General features: G+C 45.1%; 1 protein-coding gene across 1 annotated transcript; it reads left to right on the forward strand.

The window, feature by feature from the left end:
• Positions 1 to 1061: 1061 nt before the first annotated feature.
• On the forward strand, positions 1062 to 25556 carry LOC124777237 (flocculation protein FLO11-like). The gene is made up of 2 exons (XM_047252567.1): positions 1062 to 1532; positions 25482 to 25556. Exons 1-2 carry the CDS (start codon positions 1062 to 1064, stop codon positions 25554 to 25556), a joined length of 546 nt encoding a protein of 181 aa, XP_047108523.1.
• The last annotated feature ends 48 nt before the right edge of the window (positions 25557 to 25604 follow it).

The raw sequence follows: 25604 nt of genomic DNA on the forward strand, positions 1-25604 counted from the left end.
ACTGCAGAGACTTGGCGTAGCCACAGCCTGGGAGACGGTTCCAGTATGAAATTTCCACTGGCTGTGACATGAAACTTCGTAGCAGATTAAAACTGTGTGCTAGACCGAGACTCGAACTCATTCTAAAAACACCCCCAAGCTGTGAAGTTGAGAAGGTAGGAGATGAGGTACCGATGGAAGAAAGCTGTGAGGATGGGTCATTCATCGTGCTTGGATAGCTCAGTCTGTTGTGCACTTGCGAGCGAAATGCAAAGGTCCAAAGTTTGAATCTCGTCCCAGCACATTGTTTTAATCTTCCTGGATGTGTCATATCAGTGCACACTTTGCTGCAGAGTAAAAATTTTATTCTAGAACACCACCTGTCTGTCAGCACCTGCGATGCCACAACAGACGACTTCAGGGGTGGCGACGGCCATCCGACCATTGCGAGATTTGTGCCACCGCCTCCAGCTGTCGCGTGGATGTCTGAGGGGGGCACAGCGGCACACAGGCACGCCCCCACCGCCGCAGCACTCGCAGCTGTGTCCGCTGCCATGGAAACAGCGGGAGCCGCTGCTGCCGCCGCCGCCAAAACCGAAGCCGCGGCGGCCGCGGCTTTCCCCGATGTCACTGCAACCGCCTCCGCCGCTGCTCCTGCTGCTATTGCCGCTGCGACTGGAACCACCTCTGCCCCCGCCACCGTCACTTCAACTGCCTCTGCTGCCGCCTCTGTTGCTATTGCTGCTGCGACTGTAGCCGCCTCCGCTTCTCTCGCGGTCGGTGCAACTGCCTCCGCGGCTGCCCCAGCCGCTATTGCCGCTGCGACTGCAACCGCCTCCGTCGTCGTCACTGCAACTGCCTCCGCCGCTGCTCCTGCCGCTATTGCCGCTGCGACTGTAGCCGCTTCCGCTGCCGTAACTGCACCAGCCTCTACCCCCGACGTCACTGCAACTGACTCTGCTGCTGCCCCTGCCACTTTCGCCGCTGTGACTGTAGCCGCATTCGACGCCGTCACTGCATCAGCTGCTACCCCCGACGTGACTGCGACTGACTCCGCTCCTGCCTCTGCCCCTTTCGCCGCTATGACTGTAGGCGCCTTTGATGTCCTCACTGCACCACCTGCTACTCCTGGCGTCACTGTAAGTGACTCCGCTGCTGCCCCTGCCCCTTTCGCCGCTGTGACTGTAGGCGCCTTCGATGTCGGCACTGCACCAACTGCTACCCCCGACGTGACTGCAACTGACTCCGCTCCTGCCCCTGCCCCTTTCGCCACTGTGACTGTAGCCGCCTTCGATGTTGTCACTGCATCAGATGCTACCCCTGGTGTCACTGCAACTGACTCCGCTGCCGCCCCTGCCACTTTCGCCGCTGTGACTGTAGGCGCCTTCGACGTTGTCATTGCACCAGCTGGTACCCCCGGCGTCACTGCAACTGACTCTGCTGCTGCCCCTGCCACTTTCGCCGCTGTGACTGTAGGTGCCTTCGATGTCGGCACTGCACCAGGTGCTACCCCTGACTCCGCTGCTGCCCCTGCCACTTTCGCCGCTCTGCCTGTAACCACCTTCGCCTCAGACTTCGTCGCTGCACCTGCCACTTCCCCTGACGTCACTGAAACTTTCTCCCCCGCTGATCCTATCACTTTTGCCGTTGCCGCTCTAGCCGCCTCTACCTCTGCCGTAGTCGCTGCACACGTCGCTGTTGCTGAAGGCTCTGATACCGCCTCTGCCGAGACGGGTGCCGCTGCCCCTGCCACTATCGTTGACGGCACTGCAACCGCCGGTGCAGACACTGTTACCGCCGCCGTCGCCGACGACAAAGCCCTAGCGCCGTTGACCACACGACCTTTCGTTGTGTCTCCCACAGGGGGAAGTTGTGCTTTGCCGTCGGTCACTACTGGCAGCCGCGATCCTCTGCAGATAGTGATGGCTCCGCTGACGAAAATTCAAGCCCATACGTGTTCTCAAGCCGAGCTTACTAACTTTCTCAATGAGAAACTTGATTCACAACAAGCCAAGCATGCTAGCTCGCTAAGTAAGGCCTTAGAAGGGAAGAATCTTCCACTACGTAAGAAGATATACAAAAAATTAGAAGTCCAAGGCCAGCTGTTGAACAGAAAGTCGCTGGAAAACGCCAAGACCAAAAGAAATTTAAAAAGTAGGCTCGATGGTTTTCATGAGCAAGTTAACAAAGCTGTTGACAGGGTAGGTGAGCAATCAGGTGACCTTTAAATCTTGCACAAACAGATAGGTGAAGTACAGGAGCAAATCTCAGGACAAACGTTGCAGCTTACGAGTATGGAATCTAGGACTGAAGGACCAGAGGAGAAGTTGCAGCCGACCCTACATCCAAAACCATTGTCAAGCGCTAAATAAAGAGCTACCCAGTTGAATCGATGCCGAAGAGCGGAAACTGAGTATGCCAATAGAAAATAGGATACCTGTAGCTGAAGTTATCCCTTCTCAGCTGAATGACATGGGAAATGAAAGCCGCATATCAATTGGTGTCGCAACCACGGATAATGCCGTCGCTATTCAAAGGAGAGCATCAATGAATCTTTCCCTCCACTACATTGTATACCAAACTCAGCTGAGCAGGTAAGCCAGGCCAGTGGCCTGTGCCTTCTACCAGGGCCCTGCACTCGGAGCATAGACAAAACGGAAGGAGGTCCGCTTTCATTCACAGCCAGCATCTGTTCACTACAGAATGCTTGGACACCTATCTTTCAGGTCTGCGAGAGACCTCACGATTATGTCATCCAAGTGCTACATCAAGTGCAGATTTCTTCCTGTGCTATCCCAATGCGATACCCCTGTACAATTTGGCTGTACTGCACCACATTCAGCTCTCTGACGACTGACTCGCCACAACTCAGCCACTGGTAAATAAACACTGGCCTCCACCTTGATGGCTGGTAAACATAGGTCTATTTACCAGTCGACTAATGAAAAGCACAGCAGAATATTACGGCGCCAGTGACGCCGTTTCGGTTTTCGCCATGAAGCAGTGACAATTTTCCTGTTATTCATTTTCTATGCTCTGTTACATAATAAAACATTGTTCAACACTACTGGTGGCATATCAGTAAGTGTTGTGATTCTTGAGTTTCTCCCGGTGTATTTGATAATCAAAATATCCACGGGTGTACTGCCGGTATACAGTGCCCAACGGGCACAATATTTCGGCGATCATACATGTCGCCATCATCAGGTGAACTGACGGTCTGAGCTCCTGTGAACGTGCCGGCACGGAGATCAGTACGCTATGGCTGCTCAGAGGAAACTGGGTTCGGTCGCGGCGGCGGCCGATTTAAATACCCCCCGCCCGCGGCGAGCTCCCTCCGCTGTCCGCGCCCCGCGCTACGGTCGCTCGGTGGAACAGATTGCGACGGCGTCTGAGATGACGGCGGAGCTCCCTCTGACCAGCCATAGCGTACGGATCTCCGTGCCGGCACGTTCACAGGAGCTCAGTCCGTCATTTCACCTGATGATGGCGACATGTATGATCGCCGAAATACTGTGCCCGTTGGACACTGTAGACCGGCAGTACACCCGTGGATATTTTAATTAGTAAGTGTGTTGTTTCTCTTGTCATGGACACAAAACTTCACATCCATCTAAGTCATCTTTAGACACATTTAAAGTATTAAATTCCATCATCCACCCAGTACATTTCGTAACAACTTTGATCTGTTCCATTCCTTCACTTTATCAGATCGGATTAACCTGTTTGACACTTTTCATCTGAAGCTCGTCTTTGGTGGGAGATGAGCAGATACTGTACAAGCTTTCCCCAGTTGACCAAGGAGTTCCTAGCTCAGTACTGGAACTGTGCTCAACAGTAGCAACTGAGCAGAATTTGCACGTCAGGTCCTGCTTACAATCCCTCCAGAGGAAAGTTGCGCACGTTCTTCTAGCAGCAGGTTTTCAGAGCTCTCCACCACTAGAAACGGAAGAGATAATCCCGGTAATCTATCAATGAATGCACGCGTGAGCTCAGATGAAATTTCTAACAGTGCCTTTCTCGACCGTCGAGACTATCCTCGAAGTATTTATGCCTTGGATTGGCTCGCGATTGCTGCAGGGGCGGTCTCCCAGGCAACAACTGTCCCAATGCTCAACTATTCTCTTCCTAACAGTCGACCGGCACTAAACACTCGCCCCATAAAAATCGTCATCCGGACTGGTAGACGAATCAGATAACAATGATGTAGGCGCCTCAGTGTAACAGGGCGCAGGGTGACGTCGAAGTCATGACAAAAATATTAGTTAGCCCTCAACATTTGTAGAACTGATCGCCCCAGGGTTCATGACGAAATCGTGACACCAACGTTAGTCAGCCCCAGTAATTGCAAAGCTGGTCGCTTCGGCAGAATGAAGTGCTGCCGGCCGCGGCGTAGAAAATGCTTAGGTGTTCAGTTCAAATAACCTCGCGCTCTTCGACTGGTGAAAAGCGACAACGGAACACTACGGTACACAGTACTATATTCTACCACTCTACCGGAAATACGGTCAACGGTGTTCTCGAGAGATAGGGTTATTAGCCAGAATACAATGCAATGAACGACAGTTTAAGTGGACGGTGTGCATCCCAATGTTTGAAGAGATAATGAAGTTGATGCATGATTAAACAGCATATCCTTTCGTCGAATTAATACAATTTATCAAATTATGGTTATAGCACCACCTGGCGTCTTCGCAAGAATATTCGCAGAAATGGAGAAACTAAAAGCAAGAAATTGATCCCAGACACCGTCTGTTTGGATATGAATCACAAAAGTCGAGGTTGATTCCAAGGAGGAGCTTCATGCGCACAACATCAGCAATCCATCAGAATCTGTAACTTGCCGAACAGAGCTATGGCGATATTCATTAACCGAAATGGTTGGGAAAAGCATCAAAGAGGAACCTGCTTCGGGCTTTCATCTGCCGTATGTGACGTGGAAGGCTCTAAACCGATTGAGGGCAGGAGTGTCACGAGGCTAGGCGAACCTCAGGAAGTGTGGCTTCATGACTGAAGGTGAGTCATGTGAGTGTAGTGAACTGCACGGCCCAGAATCTCCCAGTCTGCAGAAACCTGCCCAATCCTTGCACCACAGAAAGTCTATATGCAGCAAGTGATACGGCCTTCCAGACAGTGGGATTCTGGAGCTTAGAGTCCATTTAACAGAAAGTCAGCAGTGCCTTGCAGAATTTTATTATTATTATTTTGTATTATCTAAGCCTTAGACACATAAAATAAATAATTAAAATATGTGCCAATAAGATAAATCATTTGTTTTCCACAGCTCCTGATACGGCTTAGGTGATTGCCGCAGCTTTAACGTGACTACACAAAAAGAAAATAGAACAGAAAGAGCAGTATGAGAACAGGGTAAAAGCTCATTCCTTCAAATTTGGGGACGTTGTTCTTGTTCAGAACTGTCCCTGGTCCATTTTCATTGGGAAGAAAATAGCGAAATTATGTCTTTTGTCTGAGCGTTCACATAAGATCAAGAAGTCACTGATACTTGCTGGAAGGTATTAAAGACATAAGCAACCTGAATAAATTTCTCTTTTTAGTAGATAAATGAATTAACTAGAGACCCCTTTATTCTCTAACTATATCACACCAGATTTATAGATTATTTAAATAAGTGTGTAGTTACATTTATGCGTTATTTCAATAATTCTGTTATGCATGGAGTGTGCAGAGTTAATATCATTATTTATTTCGGTTGTCTCTGTGTTACTTTACCTATAGTGTGTGTGGGAAATATTGTGGGACTTAAGTGTTAAGGTCATCAGTCCCTAAGCTTACACACTACTTAACCTAAATGATCCTAAGGACAAGCACACACACCCATGCCCGAGGGAGGACTCGAACCTCCGCCGGGGCCACCCGCACAGTCCATGACTGCAGCGCCTCAGACCGCTCGGCTATTACCTATAATAAGAAGATAGTAAAACACGTAGGATGTTGCGAGGTAGAGTGTTGGAATCCAGCCATTATATCGTCCCGGGCGACTGACGACTCCGCAGATACAAAATTGGTTGGATTATTTGCAGTCTTGAAAGGCTAGTGTACACCATCGCAGGCGCTCTTGTCTGTGATGCACCGTCAAGGGTAACCGCAGCCATGGTCTCCATGCTGCTGCAAACGTCGTCGAACTGTTCGTGCAGATGGTTGTTGTCTTGCAAACGTCCCCATCTGTTGACTCAGGGATCGAGACGTGGCTGCACGATCCGTTACAGCCATGCGGATAAGATGCCTGTCATCTCGACCATTAGTGATACGAGGCCGTTGGGATCCAGCACGGCGTTCCATATTACCCTCCTGAACCCACCGATTCCATATTCTGCTAACAGTCGTTGGGTCTCGACCAACGCGAGCAGCAATGTCGCGATACGATAAACCGCAATCGCGATAGGCTATAATCCGACCTTTATCAAAGTCAGAAACGTGATGGTACGCATTTCTCCTCCTTACACGAGGCATCACAACAACTTTTCACCAGGCAAGGCTGGTCAACCGCTGTTTGTATATGAGAAATCGGTTGGAAACTTTCCTCATGTCAGCACGTTGTACGTGTCGCCACCGGTGCCAACCTTGTGTGAATGCTATGAAAAGCTAATAATTTGCATATCACAGCACCTTCTTCCTGTCGGTTAAATTTCGCGTCTGTAGCACGTCCTCTTCGTGGTGTAGCAATTTTAATGGCCAGTAGTGCATATGTTTTTGATCCTGCACTAACTGACGCATCAATAAAGTGATTTGCTGAGGAAGGAAGCTTCGACACATATACAGACCCTTTTCATACATAGGTACGTTAACACTTGTTTTCGCATGAAGTAACTCAACAAATGAAGTACAGCATTGAAGGTCCACAGTCCGTATGTACTTTACGAAAATGGGAGTTATTTCTTGTGTTGCTAGGCTATGAAGGAAGGAAGTAGGAAGGATGGAAGGTAGTAGAGTAGGTAAATGTTACCCGGGATCGCCCTCTCCTTCGCCCTCGCCTTCGCCTTCGCCCTCTTCGTCGGTGGCTGGCAGAGAAGGTGGTGGCGGCGGCGGTGCGTTCCACCTCTCCTTCATATCTTCGATGAGGCGCTCTGCATACTCACTGCAGCGCAACAAGCAAGCATCAGTCACAAAGACTCTGCTCTCCGTTCTAGCTGCAAACTGACTGTAGTTAGTTTGTCGTTTTAGTAACTACAACAACTGTCGCATTTAAGACCATCTAGAATGTCTCACGAGTGGGGAGTTGATATAAGAGCTTTTACCAATAGGATATACGAGTATCACACTACAGATTGAAATTAAATCTACCAATAAATGTGCTAGATTTCCACAGCTATTCAGTTGACACAAAAATTTTCTGGATATGGTCCCGCGTCATATTGTAAAGACGACTGTCACTTAAAGAAGCCGACAATTTGCCCATAGTTGTATGGCTTGGAACTACTTACATTTCGTCTTCTCCTCTACTTCGCAAGACACCACAACAAAATTAAAGACAATAACAATTAAAAAAGTTTCACGCTGGCACCGCTAACATCTCAAGTTGTTAATGCGGCATGATGATGACTGGCTGGCAGGATGGTACAAACCATCTTCCCTATTCATATTCTTAGATATATGGAGACCGTAACTGTTCTCGAAAGAACAGATACTGTTGATGACCGTGCAGCTTTTCCCTGGAATAAATGATAATTAACTGAAACCCTCTGCTGCCGACACGTGTTGTTGATTTACCTCGATGTGGACAGCTGAAAATGCGTGCCCCGACCGGGACCCGAATCCGAGATCTCCTGTTTACATGGCAGACGCTCTATCCAATTGAGCCACCGAGGATACAGATAAATAGCGCGACTGCAGGGACTTATCCCTTGCACGCTTCCCGTGAGACCCACATTACCAACTGTCCACAATTCTACGTATGTAATGTACCTAATAGATATTTGCCCATCCACTCATTACTCGCGCACACTTTGGCGATTCCTGTAAGAGCTTGGGCAACCTGTGCGCATTCGCACAGACGAAGGTCAATGGCTGGGTAGCCTTTAACTGTATGTACGAAGACAGTAACTTGTTTTCGAAAGAACTGTTATTGTTGATGACCGTTCAGCTTTTCCCTGGAATAAATGATGATTAACTGAAACCCTCAGCTGCCGACAGGTGTTTTTAATTTACCTCGATGACCAAACTCTTACGGGAATTGCCAAAGTGTGCGCGAGTAATGAGTGGATGGGCAAATATCTATAAAGTACATTACATATGTAAAATTGTGGACAGTTGGGAATGTGGGGCTCACGGGAAGCGTGCAAGGGATAAGTCCCTGAAGTCGCGCTATTCATCTGTGTCCTCGGTGGCTCAGGTAGATAGAGCGTCTGCCATGTAAACAGGAGATCCCGGGTTCGGGTCCCGGTCGGGGCACGCATTTCCAGCTGTCCTCATCGAGGTAAATCAACAACACCTGTCGGCAGCTGAGGGTTTCAGTTAATCGCCATCCATATTCTTAGGTCTTTTAATTTTTGAATGGCCTCTCTGAACTTGCACTTCACCATACCTGGCTGTTAGGCAAGTATGTAAGCCTCGACCAGTTTTAATTTCTAGCCGCATTCTTTCTGATGGAGGTGCCTACTAGGACGGACTGGAATGAGATGATCGTACGGATTTATTGGCCGGGAGAACCCCGTCTGGGGTAGTTCGGCGGCCTAATGCGAATATTTCTACTTGACGTCACTTTGGAGACTTGCGAGTGATTTGCGCGTACCCGAGGAGAGAAAATTTCCGACTCGGCCAGGAATCGAAACCGGGATCCCAGGAGCTACTGCAACCACTAGACCACAAACTGGCCGGAACGGTAGCTCACTATGTTCGGTCAGAGGGCTGACTGTCTTATGTAATAAAGAAAACCGAGTAAAGTATTCAACGAAGAACTTGGAGGGGTATCAGCTTAAATGCTGTTGTGCGATCCACATCCCACATGAGGAAAACAGGACTCTAGACCACACTCGCTGATGAGTGTCTATCGGGCTCATGCTATGTGGGACAATAGGCAACAGTAAATCTAAATTTCCTCCACACAGGAACCAAATTAAATTAAGTTTTCCAGTCATTCCACTATATCAAACCAATGGTAGCAATAGCTTCCTTTAAAAAAAGTGACGGAGTGTCATGCCCAACAAAGGGGTAGGACGAAATGTTGAGTGGATCCCAGACAACGCAGTACACCAGCAGATCCAGAGGAAAGCCACTGTAACCGTTGCCAAAATGTCAGACGAGGCAACATACCGAGAAAAGTTGAATGCTAGTCTAGTAACAAATCATCTTAGCTGCCTCTGGAGCGCTGACTATGAATGTTAGCGATCGATCATAAATGAGTTACATCGTTTCTTTCGTTCCTTTCTTTAAGATTTGTTAACATTGGATATGAAGATATGAAATTTGTTTCGGTTTTCGAAAAAAGCTACTAATGTGCATTGTTTCGTCATGACGGGGCGATCACTCGCTTTTCACATGCTGTCAGAGAACAACTTCGTGAACTATTTGATCGAAAGTAAACAGACCGCTCTGGTCACAATTCCTTGTGTGCATCGCTCCAGAGATGGTCCCATCGGGCACTTTGTTAGGAATTCACTCGAGTTGCAAAGATTTAGATAGTCTTCTGGGGTCGATATGATGCTTGTGAAAGTTATGGACTGATGAGAATTGAATTGAAGGTATTTTTTTCAATAGTATCTAGCACTCCTTCCGACCTGACGAAAGTGGCATCTCATCGTTTATCAAGACGGCGGAAATGACAGGAAGACACAGTTTCCTGAACGCTCATCAGTGCGCTAGCACTCACCACAGGGACCAAGGAAAATTAGGGTCAGTAGAAAGGGAGTATAAAATCCGACTCGACAAAAATGCGTATATTGCCTGACGAAAAAAGTCGAGCACCCAGAGGACACTCTCGGATGTACACGTACGCACCATCGGCTGTACATAAATCATTAGAGCTGCAATTCTCTACGACTGGCAGAATAGCCACAAGAGTGCATTAGTGTTGTTCCTATTTCGTGTTGTTACCGAAAACATGACAAGCTATAAAGAGAAGAGTGATAATGAGATTGACAATAAAAGGCCAATAATAAGGATAATACAAAGAAGGAAAGGAAGATGAGGAACGGACAGCATGCCTACCTATATACAACGAAGATGTAAAGAGGGACATACTCCCAAATTCATGAAAAGTTGAAAGTATAATGAATGCAGGATGTCATAGCACGCAACACTTTATAGCAGCGGAGTGTGTCAGCATGCTATAGCTAATGAGGAAGATTATGAAAATACACAGATCATAGGAGAACCTACAGATGGCTACAGGAATTGAGAAGAGCATGTAAATAGTTATGGACATGACTTGAGAAGCGGAAGAATTTTCTCGGGGGCCCCGCAGCCTGTTTATGAAATGTGTGAAAACGCAATGACACTATCTGAATTGGAGGATATCCATGTGTTAACCGTAGTGATAAGACACCTGGTTAGGCACATTCATCCAAAAGGCTGTACCGTAACTCTTACTGCCACGCAGGAAGTTGATCATATTCAGTTCAGTGTCAACAGCTTGCCTACAAAAGCCTAGGAACTGCTTGGCGACGAGACGGAAGACTCTTGATACTGAGAAATTGTAAAAGCAGTTAGTGACGACACACAGTCACAATTAGAAAGTTATGGACTGATGAGAATTGAATTGAAGGTACTTTTCAAAAGTATCTAGCACGCCTTCCGACCTGACGAAAGTGGCATCTCATCGTTTATCAAGGTGTGCTGACTATGTTGCAGTAGCAGTCATGTATAATCAAATCGCACCCCAACGGCAATAGAACATTAAAGTCGTCCAGATAAATGCGATGCCCAGCGTTCTGGTGATGCAAGAACTAGTGGAAGCGTTAGAAGAGATGGGCCTTCACGCACTCTGTATACAGGAGCCATATTCTAGAAATGGGGCGCTAACCCACCCCCCAAGTAAAGTCGCAGATCATAACATCACGTCATCGTGTAATGGTCATTAAAGTGCAGGATAAAAATGTAACAGTGACGACGATACATCAACTCTGTGGCACGTGGTGACATTAGAAATAATGACTTTACATAACTAATTCTATAAATATTTGCTATGCGGTAAGAAGATAAAACGACATATAGAAAAGTTACAGACAGCAGTAAGCTCTCTGGGTCGACACGACAAACACATTTTCGCAAATGCAAAATCAACATTATGGCATAGCAGAAGGTATCTGCTTTCCTAACGTCATGCAAGAACTTGGCCTTCACCTCATAAACAGGCCTCTCAACACCTGCTTTCCAAAATCGCGCAGGCGCAGCAAAGAACATCACCCTTGTAAACTAGGTGGTCTCTGGTGGACTTACACACAAACATAATCTCATTTATTTCACAATTACAGGCGCAGATAATATCTTAGACGCTAACACGCAGCCCGAGCGAGTATACAATCTACGCAAAGCGAATTGGGAACTTTTAAAGGGAGAATTCAAGATACAACCACTGCAAGCAAGCGGCCTTGATGGTTTCGTCAAATCCAACGAATTGGTGCGAGCGTTGGAGATGGCGCAACACAAGGCGATCACCACATTTGTGAGGAAGTCAAAAGGGTTTAAAATTACATGGAGTCTCACTCGACAGTTCTTGGGGCGAGTAGGTAACACCACAGATACTTAGAGGAAACAGCAAGACAAAGAAGGCAGAGTTTCTATCGAAGTCAAATACTGTAACCATACGTAGACTATTATACTAAACAAGAGAAGAAAAATGTGAGACATACGTCAAGGACCAAATGGTAACATATTTGCGGTTTTTCATACAAACTTGCAACAAACGAGGTTCGATCACGAACTGTATTACCATCTTAGAGACGATCCGATGGCACGTTGACGATAGACTGTGAGACATCAGTGCAGTAACTATACAGAACTCTTGCCAGATGATACAATGATGGAAGACACCAAATACCATCATCAGTATCTTCGTTCTGAATTATTAGAGCAGAATGTGAATAATAGTGTTCTGATTTCATTTTCCCAGGAGGAAGTGGGGATCCCAATAATGAAGAAGAAGAAAGTTCATAAGGGTATTGCAGTGGACATTGTGCTGAGAAACAATTGTTAAGAGGAAATTCGATATGTTATGCCGTTTACGACTTATGTACCATTGAAGTTAGCCAGTGAGGTCGTTCCGCGTGCTAATTCATGCAGCCTGCCAGAGACAGTGTCGCCAGACTCATTCTTCGTTTGCTGTCCTCAACCGAACAAACGTAGCTTTTGCTCATCTAGCTTAAATCTATCACTTCCGATAAAGGCACATTTCAACTGATAATAAGCATTTGAACAAGTGGTAACTCACGGTCCCGCAGATGTCTGTGCATTACCGCGTCTTAGCGCGTGCAAATGCTTAAACTTGCGCGCGTGTCGATCTGATAGGCTAACTTCAAACCTAAATAACTCGGAAACGGCGCAACATATCGAATTTTTATCTTAACAGTTATTTCTCAGCGCAGTCTCCCCTGTAACATCCTCACAGGCTTTTCAGACAGTTTCTGGCCAACCTGTATATCTGTGCGCCAGATGTTCAAAGGGTAATAATTTTTTAAAAATTATTATTATTATTATTATTATTTACATATTATAATATAGGTTTCTCTCCTTGAACACCATAATGCTTAATTATGCTAACACATTTGAAATTATGTTAAGATACTAAGTGCTATATTCATACCAATTCATGTGCAAAACTTGGTTCTTGTAGTTAGATAAGAGACTGTACGAAAATAGCAAATAAATAAATAAATTTTACCAGTCTTGACAGGGTATAGAGAGTGCTCTCAAATTTGTAAGCAAACTTCTAGGACTTGTAGACGGGACAGAGTAGACAATATTTTGAACTGGAACTCACGCTGTTTCCATGCTACAAACATTTGAAAACATGTTGGTAACGCGACCACTTTTACAAGTAATTTATTAGGCATGACCCAGTGCATCACTTGTTTTACAATTCCACTCATTAATTATCAAAGAAGCAAAAAGGAAACTTAATCATTCTTCACGAACTGTTGTTTATAGTTAAACTCAAACATTTTGAAATGAAGATTAGCATTCTGATCCATTACAAGTAATCTTCGTTGATCCATTATGGATCGTGTGACGACGGCTGGCATGAACTTCTTGATGCAATAATTTACCAACAGCCGTATGATTTGTAGAAGTTTATGTTATTTTATGAACTGTATCGCCTGGCCACCAAGAGCTGTTGCAGGACGATTGATTCACGGATCCAGTTATATGACTCCTTCCGTGTATAGCGATTTTACCACTACAAGTAAGGTTCAATGTGGCGGTCACCAAGTTCGGTGCATACATTGCAACGCAATTGCTCGTGTATTCGTTGGCGGGTTTTCTTCAACGTGATGCAGTACGGCCTCTTCCAATTTGGGTTTGCGGCGTCTCCTTGGAGCACCACTGTCACGCCTGCTGACGGTGAAGGTACTCCTCTCTCGAAGGTGTTGCGTAATCGTGCCGAAATGGGTATGCGATGGAGTCGGACGTTGTGGATGACGATAAAAGTTACAAGCAGCTCTTCCATTACCGTGAGCTTCGCCATGTTACTCTAACACTAATAAACAAGTGAATCAGGCTCGAGCCAAGTCAGAGAGGTAGGACAGACGTCAAATGACATCAGCTGATCCGACGTAAGTCCTCACCACCATGACTACTCTGTTGCACACCTACCTAGCAGAATGCTACCATATGTCGGAAACTAGCAGAAACCGCCTATGGAGCTACCGTCCCATGCCTAGGCTGCCGTTGACACCACAGCAGAAACGGCTGCATCTGGAGAGGTACCGCTCCCGGGAAGCATGGACTGATAAGTGGCGTCGTATAGTGTGATGAATTGCGGTTCTGCGTTACCCTCAACAACCATAGTCGGCGAATAGCACGGAAACGGTACGTTTCCGGACATGGGTTCCAGTTCAAAATGTTGTCTACTCAGTCCCCTCTATAAGCCATACAAGTTTGTAAGAGGCATCCTGGAGCGGGGCGTGAATGGCGTCAGATGTTGAGTGATAACTGAAGGATACGGAGATGCCGTGATTTCATGTGAGACAGCGTTATTACTACCTGACAAGAGTTTGAAAGGGACCTCCTTGTGAGTCTCCCTTTGATCGACTGGTCGAATCGTGCAATATCCAGATTTGTGGGGCGTTCGAATGTGACAGTACCCCAATGTTTGACTGCATGGGAATGTGATGTCAAGCATCCACGTTGTCGAGAGTCTGGTCGACTACTTCTGACCACCACAAGGGAGGATCACTATATTGTGCATTAAGCACGTAGTTACCCCTTCACATCTTCGCCTGCCAACTAAGAGCAATTACTGGAGTGCCTGCAATATTCTGTCTCATACCGCACCATTTGATGGAGCCTAGCAGAAACAACCTATGGAACTACTGTCCAATACGTAGGCTGCCGTTAATATCACAAGAGAAACGGCTGCGTTTGGAATGGTAGCGCTCCCGGGAAGCATGGGCCGATGATGAGCGGCGTCCCATTGTGTTGTGTGATGAATTACGGTTCTACATTGCCCCGATAACCATTCTCAGGTATGGCGGCAACCTGCAAAGAGATCCCGTTCTTCGAATGTTTTGGAGAGGCACCGTCGTGTCGGGGGAGCCAGTGGGTATGATTTTGAGTCACAGCTGGAAATCCTGAGAAAACTATGACGCAGCAACGGTACGTCAAGGGCATCCTGCCTCCTCATGCATTATTTCTTATGTCACAGTGTCGTGGTGCCATTTTTCAACAGGACAGCGCTCAGCCATACAAGGCACATGTGTCTATGAACTGTTTGCGTAATGCTGAGATACTCTCGCGGCCAGCAAGAGCTCCAGATCTGCCCTAGATAGATCATGTGTGGGACCAGCATCAAGGGCCTGTTACAACTGTTGTGGGCTAATTTCCCTCAACAGCACCCCTCCCAAACGAGTCAGTGCGTGCCTCCAGACCAGGCCAGAGTGAGAGCAACGTCATACTGAAAACTGGGCTCATACTGCCGGGTTCTTTGAAAATTTGACTCCACTGTGTAATCGCTGATAATAACATCACATAATTTTCAACACGTGAAGTTTCATTTCATTTTCCCCTCCAATTCTGGATGCTCGACGTTTCATGTCAAGCAGTGTAAAAGGTTTCCTGGCAATCACTCTGGTTAGTGGAATCCCTAGAAAAGCTAAATCTGGATGGAGCTTTGAAATCCATTCCTTCTGAATGTGTCTAGTGCTTAACCACTGTGTCACACCGTTCAATACAACTCACCGAGACTTATTTTAAGATTGATACACTATTTACGTCTAGTTATTCACATGGCGTGTTCAGAAGTATTCTCCCACGATTCCGAGGTGCAACTGTCTGAAACTCAGAGTTGGTCACGCTGCTCGTTCTTATCCGCGGGAAATTCAGACATTACAGAGGGCACTGATTTTCGACGGGTCTCATTTACAGTGTAACGCAGCATCACTGAGAATGTATTCGTATTCATCTTTAGAAACCATCTTAACGAAACACGACTATGTAATTCCTGCAAATCTGGAATATACTTGCAACAAAATGGAGGCATCTGATTTTTCACTAAATTATCCTTTCCGCGACATGTCAAGACTGAAGTCTATGGTGAAAAAATTACAAACAAGTGAGGAACCATTTGATCGTATTGTAACTGCCTATGTCCATGTTGTATATACGTGGTCAGAAACAGTCTGAAAAGCTTACTACATAAAGCATTTAAGAATATTCTTTTTTAAACATTTTATAACGGATATGGTATTCTGGTACAAATGATACGCTGGAGACGCGTGATGAGATTAAGAGAAAGATCAAACGTAAGGTGCCATACACATCCATCAGAAAAATAGTACAGTCTTTTCCCCTTTCAGTCGCGCCTTTTACGTTATCTCACTTTGAACTAAAAGTGTAACAAACGTTGGAAAGATATTTACTGACACGTTATCTGCGCTGAACAAACTTGCTCAGTGAAAACATGTAGCAAGACGAAACTCTGACCGAAATAAGTTTAACTTTTATTTTAGTTCACTTGTTGATCGACAAGATGCTCATTTTCTGTTCTTGCGCCAGTGTTTTAAGCGTCTTTAACTTGTTTATGCATGCTGTTCGCGAATTCACATAATGAATTACTGCGCAGCTTATTCTTGAGCCAAACACTATCGTCATTAAGTCACAAACAGCCTACAATCTACGATATATTCAGGGATTCAAGGGAACTGTAGTATATACTATCTGATCAAAAGTATCCGGATCTATAATAGCTGACAGTAATATTAGGTGGGTCGTTGTGACGGCTTGTAACCTACTATAAATACTGTCAATGAGATGCCTGAATGTCTGCGAAGGAATAGCTGCCCATTCTTGCTCAAGACCCGAAACCAGAAAAGGTAGCAATGTTGGATGCTGGGGACTGGAGTGACGTTTTAACTCATCCAGAAGGTGTTAAATTAGTTACAGGTCGGGACTTTGGGCAGGCCAGTCCATTTCGTGAATATTATCATCCATAAACCATTCCCTCACAGACGCTGCTTTTCCATATGGCGAATTTTCGTGTTGATACAATCACCGTCTCCGAACTATTCGTCTACTGTAGGCAGTACGCGACGGTGTAAAATATGTCCGTATCTTTTAACGCTTTCCCAAGTGAAATAAGAGGAGCATACCATAATCACAAAAACAAAAAATACTCCCATAGCGTAACACCATCACCTCCATCCTTTACTTTTGGCACTAGAGGTAATGGCAGGTAACGTTCTCCAGACATTCCGTCACCCCCAAACCCCTCCTTCTGATTGCCACAGGATATTGTGTGGATCATCACCCCAAATCACTCATTGCCAGTTGTCCATTGCCAAGTGATAGAGCTCTCTACTCCATCTCAAGCGCCACTTACACTACTGGCCACTAAAATTGCTACAGACGCGAAATTTAACTGACAGGAAGAAGATGCTGTGATATGCAAATGATTAGCTTTTCAGAGCATTCACACAAGGTTGGCGCCGATGGCGACACCTACAACGTGCTGACATGAGGAAAGTTTCCAATCGATTTCTCATACACAAACAGCAGTTGACCGGCGTTGCCTGGTGAAACGTTGTTGCGATGCCCCGTGTAAGGAGGAGAAATGCGTACCATCACGTTTCCGACTTTGATAAAGGTCGGATTGTAGCCTATTGCGATTGCGGTTTATCGTATCGTGGCATTGCTGCTCGCGTTGATCGAGATCCAATGACTGTTAGCAGAATATGGAATCGGTGGGTTCAGGAGGGTAATACGGAACGCCGGGCTGGATCCCAGCGGTCTCGTATCACTAATGGTCGAGATGACAGGCATCTTATTTGCATGGCTGTAACGGATCGTGCAGCCACGTCTCGATCCCTGAGTCAACAGATAGGGAAGACAACAACCACCTGCACGAACAGTTCGACGACGTTCGCAGCAGCATGGACTATCAGCTCGGAGACCATTGCTGCGGTTACCCTTGACGGTGCATCACAGACAGGAGCGCCTGCGATGGTGTACTCAACGACGAACCCGGGTGCACGAATGTCAAAACGTCATTTTTTCGGACGAATCCAGGTTCTGTTTACAGCATCATGATAGTCGCATCCGTGTTTGGCGACATCGCGGTGAACGAACATTAGAAGCGTGTGTTCGTCATCGCCATACTGGCGTATCACCCGGCGTGATGGAAGGGGGGGGGGGGCATTGGTTACACGTCTCGGTCACCTCTTGTTCGCATTGACGATACTTTGAACAGTGGACGTTACATTTCAGATGTGTTACGACCCGTGGCTCTACCCTTCATTCGATCACTGCTAAACCATACATTTCAGCAGGATAACGCACGACCGCATGTTGCAGGTCCTGTACGGGCCTTTCTGGATACAGAAAATGTTCAACTGTTGCCCTGGCCAGCACATTCTCCAGATCTCTCACCAACTGAAAACATCTGGTCAATGGTGGCCGAGCAACTGGCTCGTCACAATACGCCAGTCACTACTCTTGATGAACTGTGGTATCGGGTTGAAGTTGCATGGGGAGCTGTACCTGTACACGCCATCCAAGCTGTAACTCAAAGCCCAGGCGTATCGAGGCCGTTATTAAGGCCAGAGGTGGTTGTTCTGGGTACTGATTTCTCAGGATCTATGCACCCAAATTGCGTGAAAATGTAATCACATGTCAGTTCTAGTATAATATGTTTGTCCAATGAATACCCGTTTATCATCTGCATTTCTTCTTGGTGTAGCAATTTTAATGGCCAGTAGTGTATAATTGACTACAGAAATGTGTGGCTTATGAGCTGCTGTTCAACCACTGTACTCAATTCTTTTTAACTCAACACACACAGTCAATGCGCCTGCTGAACTGCTGCTAGCACTTTGGAACTCTTGAGTGATTCTTTCCGCTGATTTCAAGCGATATTTTACAACCAACTTCCGCAATGCTCGACTATCGTTGTCCGTCAGTACATGAGGTCTGTCTGCTCTCGGTTTATCTGTGATTGTTCTTTCACATTTCCTCTTCACTTTCACATTACCTACACTGTCGACTTGATGAGCGTTAGAACGGCTGAAATGCCTCTGACGGATTCGTTACTCAAGTGACATCCGATGTCACTTCGAAGTCTCCGACCTCTTCTGAGCAACCCATGCTGCTGTTACTTCTCTACTGACAAGGCAGGAGGTCGTGCCTCCTTTTATAATGGCGGGTCCGCCTGTCGTGAAATCTAGTGGTCACTTCCGCATTAAATAGAGGTTTCTGGATACTCCTGATCAGATAGGATAGGATGTAAAAGGCAACAACATCTTGCCTAACGCAAACTTAATTGCAGAGCCCATTCAGCATTATTATAAGACATCTGAATGAAACTCAGGAATCCAGGCAATTAATTTGTAAATTATTAAAAAGTGAATTGTGAGACAAGACACAGAAATCAACGAGTATCTGTTAGGAATGGTGAAAGGAAATCTTCAACCACTGTGAAATTCGTAAAGTAAGATGCGAAGCGGCTTTGGTTGACATTCTCCAAGTCAGTGACTTTCACCGGAGAGAGATTTCTGCCAAAAATACAGCACCACAAAATTCTATAATGTCAGCAGACGGCCTTATACTTTTTTTTTGCGAAGGTCTCCCCCCTAGTACAGCAGTCAAAATGTCAGATGATCTAAATTAAGTCGAGTTCGCCTAGCGGTTTTGGCAGAGGTAATCTTATTTATGTTACACACGTCTCTGCAACTTGCCAGCTGTCGCGGCGTTAGGATCTTGAACTTTTTTCCGAATGGTTCAATGAAACTCCTGAGACGCATGACGAGATTGTGAAACACAGCAAACGTAAGGTGCCAATCATTGTCTATTTACATTACCCTAAGAAAAAAATAATTACAGTCGTAAAATACAAACATTTGGTAATACAATAAACAAATTCAACATTTATTGTTCCCTCTGATCATTGCCTAATAACGACGCGAACTTCAAAGTAAAATGAAATTATACGATTTAAAACATTGCCTCAGAGATTGATTTAACATCCATTTAGAATAAAAAAGGTTGCAACATTAAAAATAAATAGCATTACTCAGATCAGCCCCTTCGTTCGCAGCCGAACTAGCAACCAGCTCACTGCAGTTTACATATCCAAGATTGCGTATTCTTGGAATGTTGGGTTGGTCAAAATGGGTCCTTTTGCATGAATTTCACGTCTATGTTATTTTACTTTGCTTGGGTGTTTAATGAAACCTGGTACAACATGCCTTAGTCATAGCACTTTCGCCACAGTTGCAAAAGTGTCGCCATACACATTTTTACTTGTAAGTGGTGATTGTGTTTCCGTTCCTTGTTGGCCAGCATTTTCTCGAAATATCAGCGTGCTGAGAATCTCGCCAGTGCTGGAATGTCGCTGTTGTGATGCCCTGAATATTAGTGCTGAATACTCTCAAAAAAAAAAAAAAATGGTTCAAATGGCTCTGAGCACTATGGGACTCAACTGCTGAGGTTATTAGTCCCCTATCCCCTAGAACTTAGAACTAGTTAAACCTAACTAACCTAAGGACATCACAAACATCCATGCCCGAGGCAGGATTCGAACCTGCTACCGTAGCGGTCTTGCGGTTCCAGACTGCAGCGCCTTTAACCGCACGGCCACTTCGGCCGGCTGAATACTCTCGATTCGCTCTTTCGCTGATAAGCATAGGCTGATGAACAGAACGTATTGCGGAAAATATCCTTTCCGATTTCTTCATTCGTACTGAGAAAAAAATATTTTATCAATTTGCTATCTGGATATCTAAATGTTCACTCAGATGGTAGGCTTTTGGTGGCCTTATGAACAGTGACAATTAAAAGAAATAACTTCAGACTGGAACTTGATGGGTTAAAACTTTAAGCCAAATTGGAATTCTAATGCGTATTCTAAAATACTCTCGCGAGTAACGTTCTACATTTTGAGCGCTAGACTTCAGACTTCCGTTTCGGCATGTAATGTAACTTTCTTGTTTTTGAAGCACATATTTACTTTTCAGGAGAAGAAAAAATAAGTAAAATAAATGAGCAACGTTACACACAGAGTATATTTTAGGTACAAAAGCTACTTATGTATTTGTTTGTCAACGAAAGATGTCTGTAACCTATCGTGCCATCCTTGTAAATTACTCGAAGAATAGAAAAAATTAACTAGAGCGAAAACCAGAATACTTAATGCTGGTGCCCTTAATTTCTAAAATAATGAAGTTTATATCTGAGACGGATATTCTGACAAGAACTTGTGTGAATAGCTTAGACTGTGGTTAGCATGGCATTACTTGGGAACTGGAAATTTGTGGTACGGTCTTGTGGGACCAAACTACTGAGGTCATCGGTTCCTAGGCTTACACATTACTTAATCTAGCTTAAAATAACGTACGCTAAGGACAACACACACACACACACACACACACACACACACACACACACACACACATGCCCGAGTGATGACTCGAACCACCGACGGGAGAGCAGTGTGAACCGTGGCAAGGCGCCGTAGACGACGTGCTTACCCAGAGCGGCTGAAATTACTTGGCAACTGCCTCCCAGACAGCATTTCACGGATTGGTCCACTAGTCTGCTCTGACAGTTGATTAATGTTGAAAAAATATGGGGATGTAGAACTGCAAAAAGTCCTGTTAACGGAACGCTTCGGAAGATGCATCCAGTCACGCTCCTGATAGAGTAACAGAACTGATTTCGCATTGTAAATTAAAGGGACTAATACGGAGGGCGTTGATGTTGCTGACCACAGCTGTGGATTACATCGAAAAATCTTATATTTTTTTCGTATGTTTCATTGCCTGATGCAAATATATCGAATGCACGTCAGTTTGGCACTGTGTGTTACACCTGTAGCAGTACTTTATCGAGGAGCGTTATGAGAGCGAATAGAGTGTAGTTTAGTTTTGTAATGATGAGCCGGAATAGAGATGACGAGAGAGAAGGGAAATAGTGAATCTTCAATAAACAAAGGGGGCTGTGAACTAGACGTTCCCATATGAAGAACAATCATTGAACAGTACCACATAGCCTCACTCCATACGACATCATAACGAGCTTTAAGGTATAACCCATGACACTGATATACAGTTTGGTGTTTAGGGACTGTGTGCTAAGCCTCTCCACCTAACGATGGTCAAATACTGAAAATAAAAATATTTTGACGATCAGTATTCGCATCAGATATTTCGGAGATGAGCAATAGCCTGTGTCATAGGCTTCAACTATGGCGGTATGTAGAAGTCCTGTTAAGATCTACATCTACATCTACGTGATTACTCTGCTATTCAGTAATAGCCTTGCAGAGGGTTCAATGAAACACCTTCAATGAACCACCTCTCTAACGACGCTCCGGAAAAACGAGCACTTAAATTTTTCTGTGCGAGCCCTGATTTCTCTTATTTTGTCGTGATTATTTCTTCCTATGTCGGTGGGTGCCAACAGAAATGTTTTCACAATCGGAGGAGAAAACTGGTAATTGAAGTTTCATGAGGAGATCCCATCGCAAAGAAAAACGCCTTTGTTTTAATGATTGCCACTCCAATTCACATATCATGTCTGTGGCACTATCTCCCCTATTTCGCGATAGTACAAAACGAGCCGCTCTTCTTTTAACTTTTTCGATGTCATCCGCCAGTCCCACCTGATGCGGATCTCACTGCGCACAGCAATACTCCAGAATAGGGCGGACAAGTGTAGTGTAAGCAGTCTCTTTAGTATATCTGTTGCACCTTCTAAGTGTTCTGCCAATGAATCGCAGTCTTTGATTTGGTCCACCCACAGCATTATTTATGTGATCGTTCCAATTTATTTGTAATTGTGATACCTAAGTATTTGGTTGAATTTACAGCCTTCAGATTCGTGTGACTTATCGCGTAATCGACATTTAGCTGATTTCTTTTAGTACTCATGTGAATAACTTCACACTTTTGTTTATTCATGTTCAATTGCTACTTTTCGCACCATACAGATATCTTATCTAAATCATTTTGCAATTCGTTTTGGTCAATTGGTGGCTTTACAAGACGGTAAATGACAGCATCATCTGCAAATAACGAGAGAACAGAATTCAATCCGCTACAGTAGACCTTGTATACTATAACTTGTGGCATTCAGATTTTTGGAATACATCGTTTCCAAAGTCGTACGATACCGTACCGAATGGGAGACTACTAATTAAGATACAATCACACTGAGTATCTTCGAGCATACATGATTCGCTCGATAAATATTTGACTAATATAAAGCAGAAGGTTATACCCGATTGCGAATCTTCCACAACGAGTTTATTGCAAGGAAGTGTAACTGGACCTCTAGCATTCTCAATGTCAACTATCTGATTAAAAGTATCCGGACACTTATGTAGTGTGGGACTGGTCACAAGGTCACGAGAGGCGAACCCGTCAGTATAAAAGGCAGCGGTGAATGTTGTGTTGTCAGTAGAGAAGTAGTAACAAGAGACATGGTCAGTCAGGAGTGAACCAACGTGGGCAAGTCACTGCATTTCATTTGAATAAAAAATACATCCGGGGCATTTCAACTTTTCTAAAGCTGTCCATGTCGACAATGTTGGTGATGTGATTATAAAAAGTGGAAACGCGAAGGTACAACCACAGATAAACCATTACCAGGTAGATTACGTGTACTGACGGATAGGGACCTTCGAGCCTTGCGGAGGATGGTTATAAAAAAATCTCACGAAGTTCAGCGGGAAGAATGACTCGTGCTGTCAGCAATCCAGCTAAAACAATGACTGTGCCTAGGAATATAGAAGTAATGGAGTACAGTGTTCGGGCAGCTCCTCATAAGCGATGCTTGAGGCGGCGGAAAGAGTGATGCCAATGGACAGTGGATGACTGGAAATGAGTGATTTGGAATGATGAATCACGCTATACCCTGTGGCAATCTGATGGAAAGATTTGGGTCTGACGAATGCCTGGAGAACGTTGCCTGCCATCATATGTAGGGCCAACAGTGAAGTATGGACACGGGGGTGTTACTGTATGGGGGTGTTTTTCGTGGTTAGACTGTGGTCCCGTTTTATTGCGTTTAAGTAACGGAGACGATGACAGTGTCAGCATGACCATGCACCACGCCATAAAGCAGCAGCTGTGAGGCAATCGTCTGTGACAGTAACATTCCCGAAATGGACAGGCCTGTCCAGGATCTCGACCCAGACCTTAAGGGAACTTCCTTGAGCCGAGTTAGAATGTCGATTTCTCTCCAGAACCCAGCATCCAACATCACTAGCTTCCCTGGTTTCGTCTCTTGAGGAAGAATGAGCTGCCATTCCTTCACAAACATTCAGATACCTCATTGAAAGTGTCCCCAGCTGAGTTTAATCCGTCATAAAGGTGAAGGGTCGTCCCTTCACATATTAATGTCCACTAATAAGTGTTCGGATACTTTTTATCAAACAATGTACATAAACGATTTATCAGATAGGATCAACAGCAATGTAGCAATGCACGAATGATCGCTTACGATTCTGCTTTCTGCAGGAAATTATCATTGGAAAACTGTAAGGTTAGAAGGTTTTGTATAAAACACTTGCATCGAATGGGAGTTACTTTTAACAGGTATAAATGTAAGATAATGACTATAAGAAATATAGATAAGGAGCCCCATATTATCTGATTCAAAGACTTGTGATGAACGTCTGCAGTACTTCACTTCGTGTAAGGATTAAGGGGGTATTACTAAAAAGCAATATGAAACGCGACTGTCACTTGAAATCAGTATTAGAACACGCAAATGGAAGAATTAGTATTTGACGGAAGCGTTCTGCGAAAATGCAATGCAGCTGAGAAGTAAATTGCATACAAGACGCTAGTGCGACTAATTCTGGCGTATGCTTCCAGAATTTGGCGTCATTATTAAGGGGGCACGACAGCAGACATCGAACACATTGAGGGGTGCGCTGCTACGATCACAACAGGAACGCTTGCGGATTTGAAGTGGCAATCCTTGGAAGAAACACAACTTAGTTGTCGCGATACCCTGTTCGGTATATTTTGTGAACCTGTATTCAGCGACTACGGTGTGACCATTATGTTGTCTCCATTACATATCTTGTAGGGCTCGGGAGAATAAGATAAAAGAGATCAGGCCACGCACAGATGCACGAACTGAACTGGACAGAAAATCGGTAATACTGGCACGATGCACCCTTTGACATGCACAGTGCAGTGATGCGCAGTACATACGAGAGGGTATACTGGAAAAGTAATACCTCCGAATTTTTTATTCTGTTCTCAGTATCGGTTGAGCTATTATGTGTCATGCATATTACTTGGTCGACATTGCCGTTTCACTGACGCAAACAACAACCCTCTGCCGGTAGAGGGCTTAGGATTTTAGAGTGTAACTTGGCGGTGTGTGGCGTAACTGTACTGGTGCGTGAAGGACCCTCAGAAAATTTTACGCGCGAGTTCAAAGAGTTTGTCGACACATGGAGCACCCTCTCCTTGGGTATGAGCGCTGCGACATTTGCAACCATCCGACGTCTTGGGCTACTTGTCATCGATTGTGTATATTTATATCTACCTGACTCTTTTACAATTAAGTGCCTCGCACAGGCTCATCGAACCACCTTCAAGTTATTTAACTCCCGTCTACTCTCGAACTGCGCACTGGAAAAAGGGATACTTAAATCTTTCCGTGATTTCTCTTATTTCCATGATAATGATTCTTCCCTATACAGATGGTCGCCAACAAAATCTTTTCACACACTCTGAGGAGAAAGTTGTTGATAGAAATTTCATGAGAAGTTCTACCGCAAAGAAAAACACCTTTGTTTCAATGATTTCTAGCCCAATTCGCGTCTCGTGTCTTTTAAAAAAAGCTTTAAGAGTGTTCACGGTGGCCTTACATTTCAGCACGCCCCCGTAGATGTGGATGTGGTCGACAAGTGTTTTCAGGCCGTTTTTTCACCTCTACAGACACTGAGCTGACAAAAGTCATGAGATACTTCCTGATATCGTGTCGAACCTCCTTTTGCC

The sequence above is a fragment of the Schistocerca piceifrons genome, chromosome 1 (assembly GCF_021461385.2).
Source record: "Schistocerca piceifrons isolate TAMUIC-IGC-003096 chromosome 1, iqSchPice1.1, whole genome shotgun sequence".
Classification (NCBI taxonomy): domain Eukaryota; kingdom Metazoa; phylum Arthropoda; class Insecta; order Orthoptera; family Acrididae; genus Schistocerca; species Schistocerca piceifrons.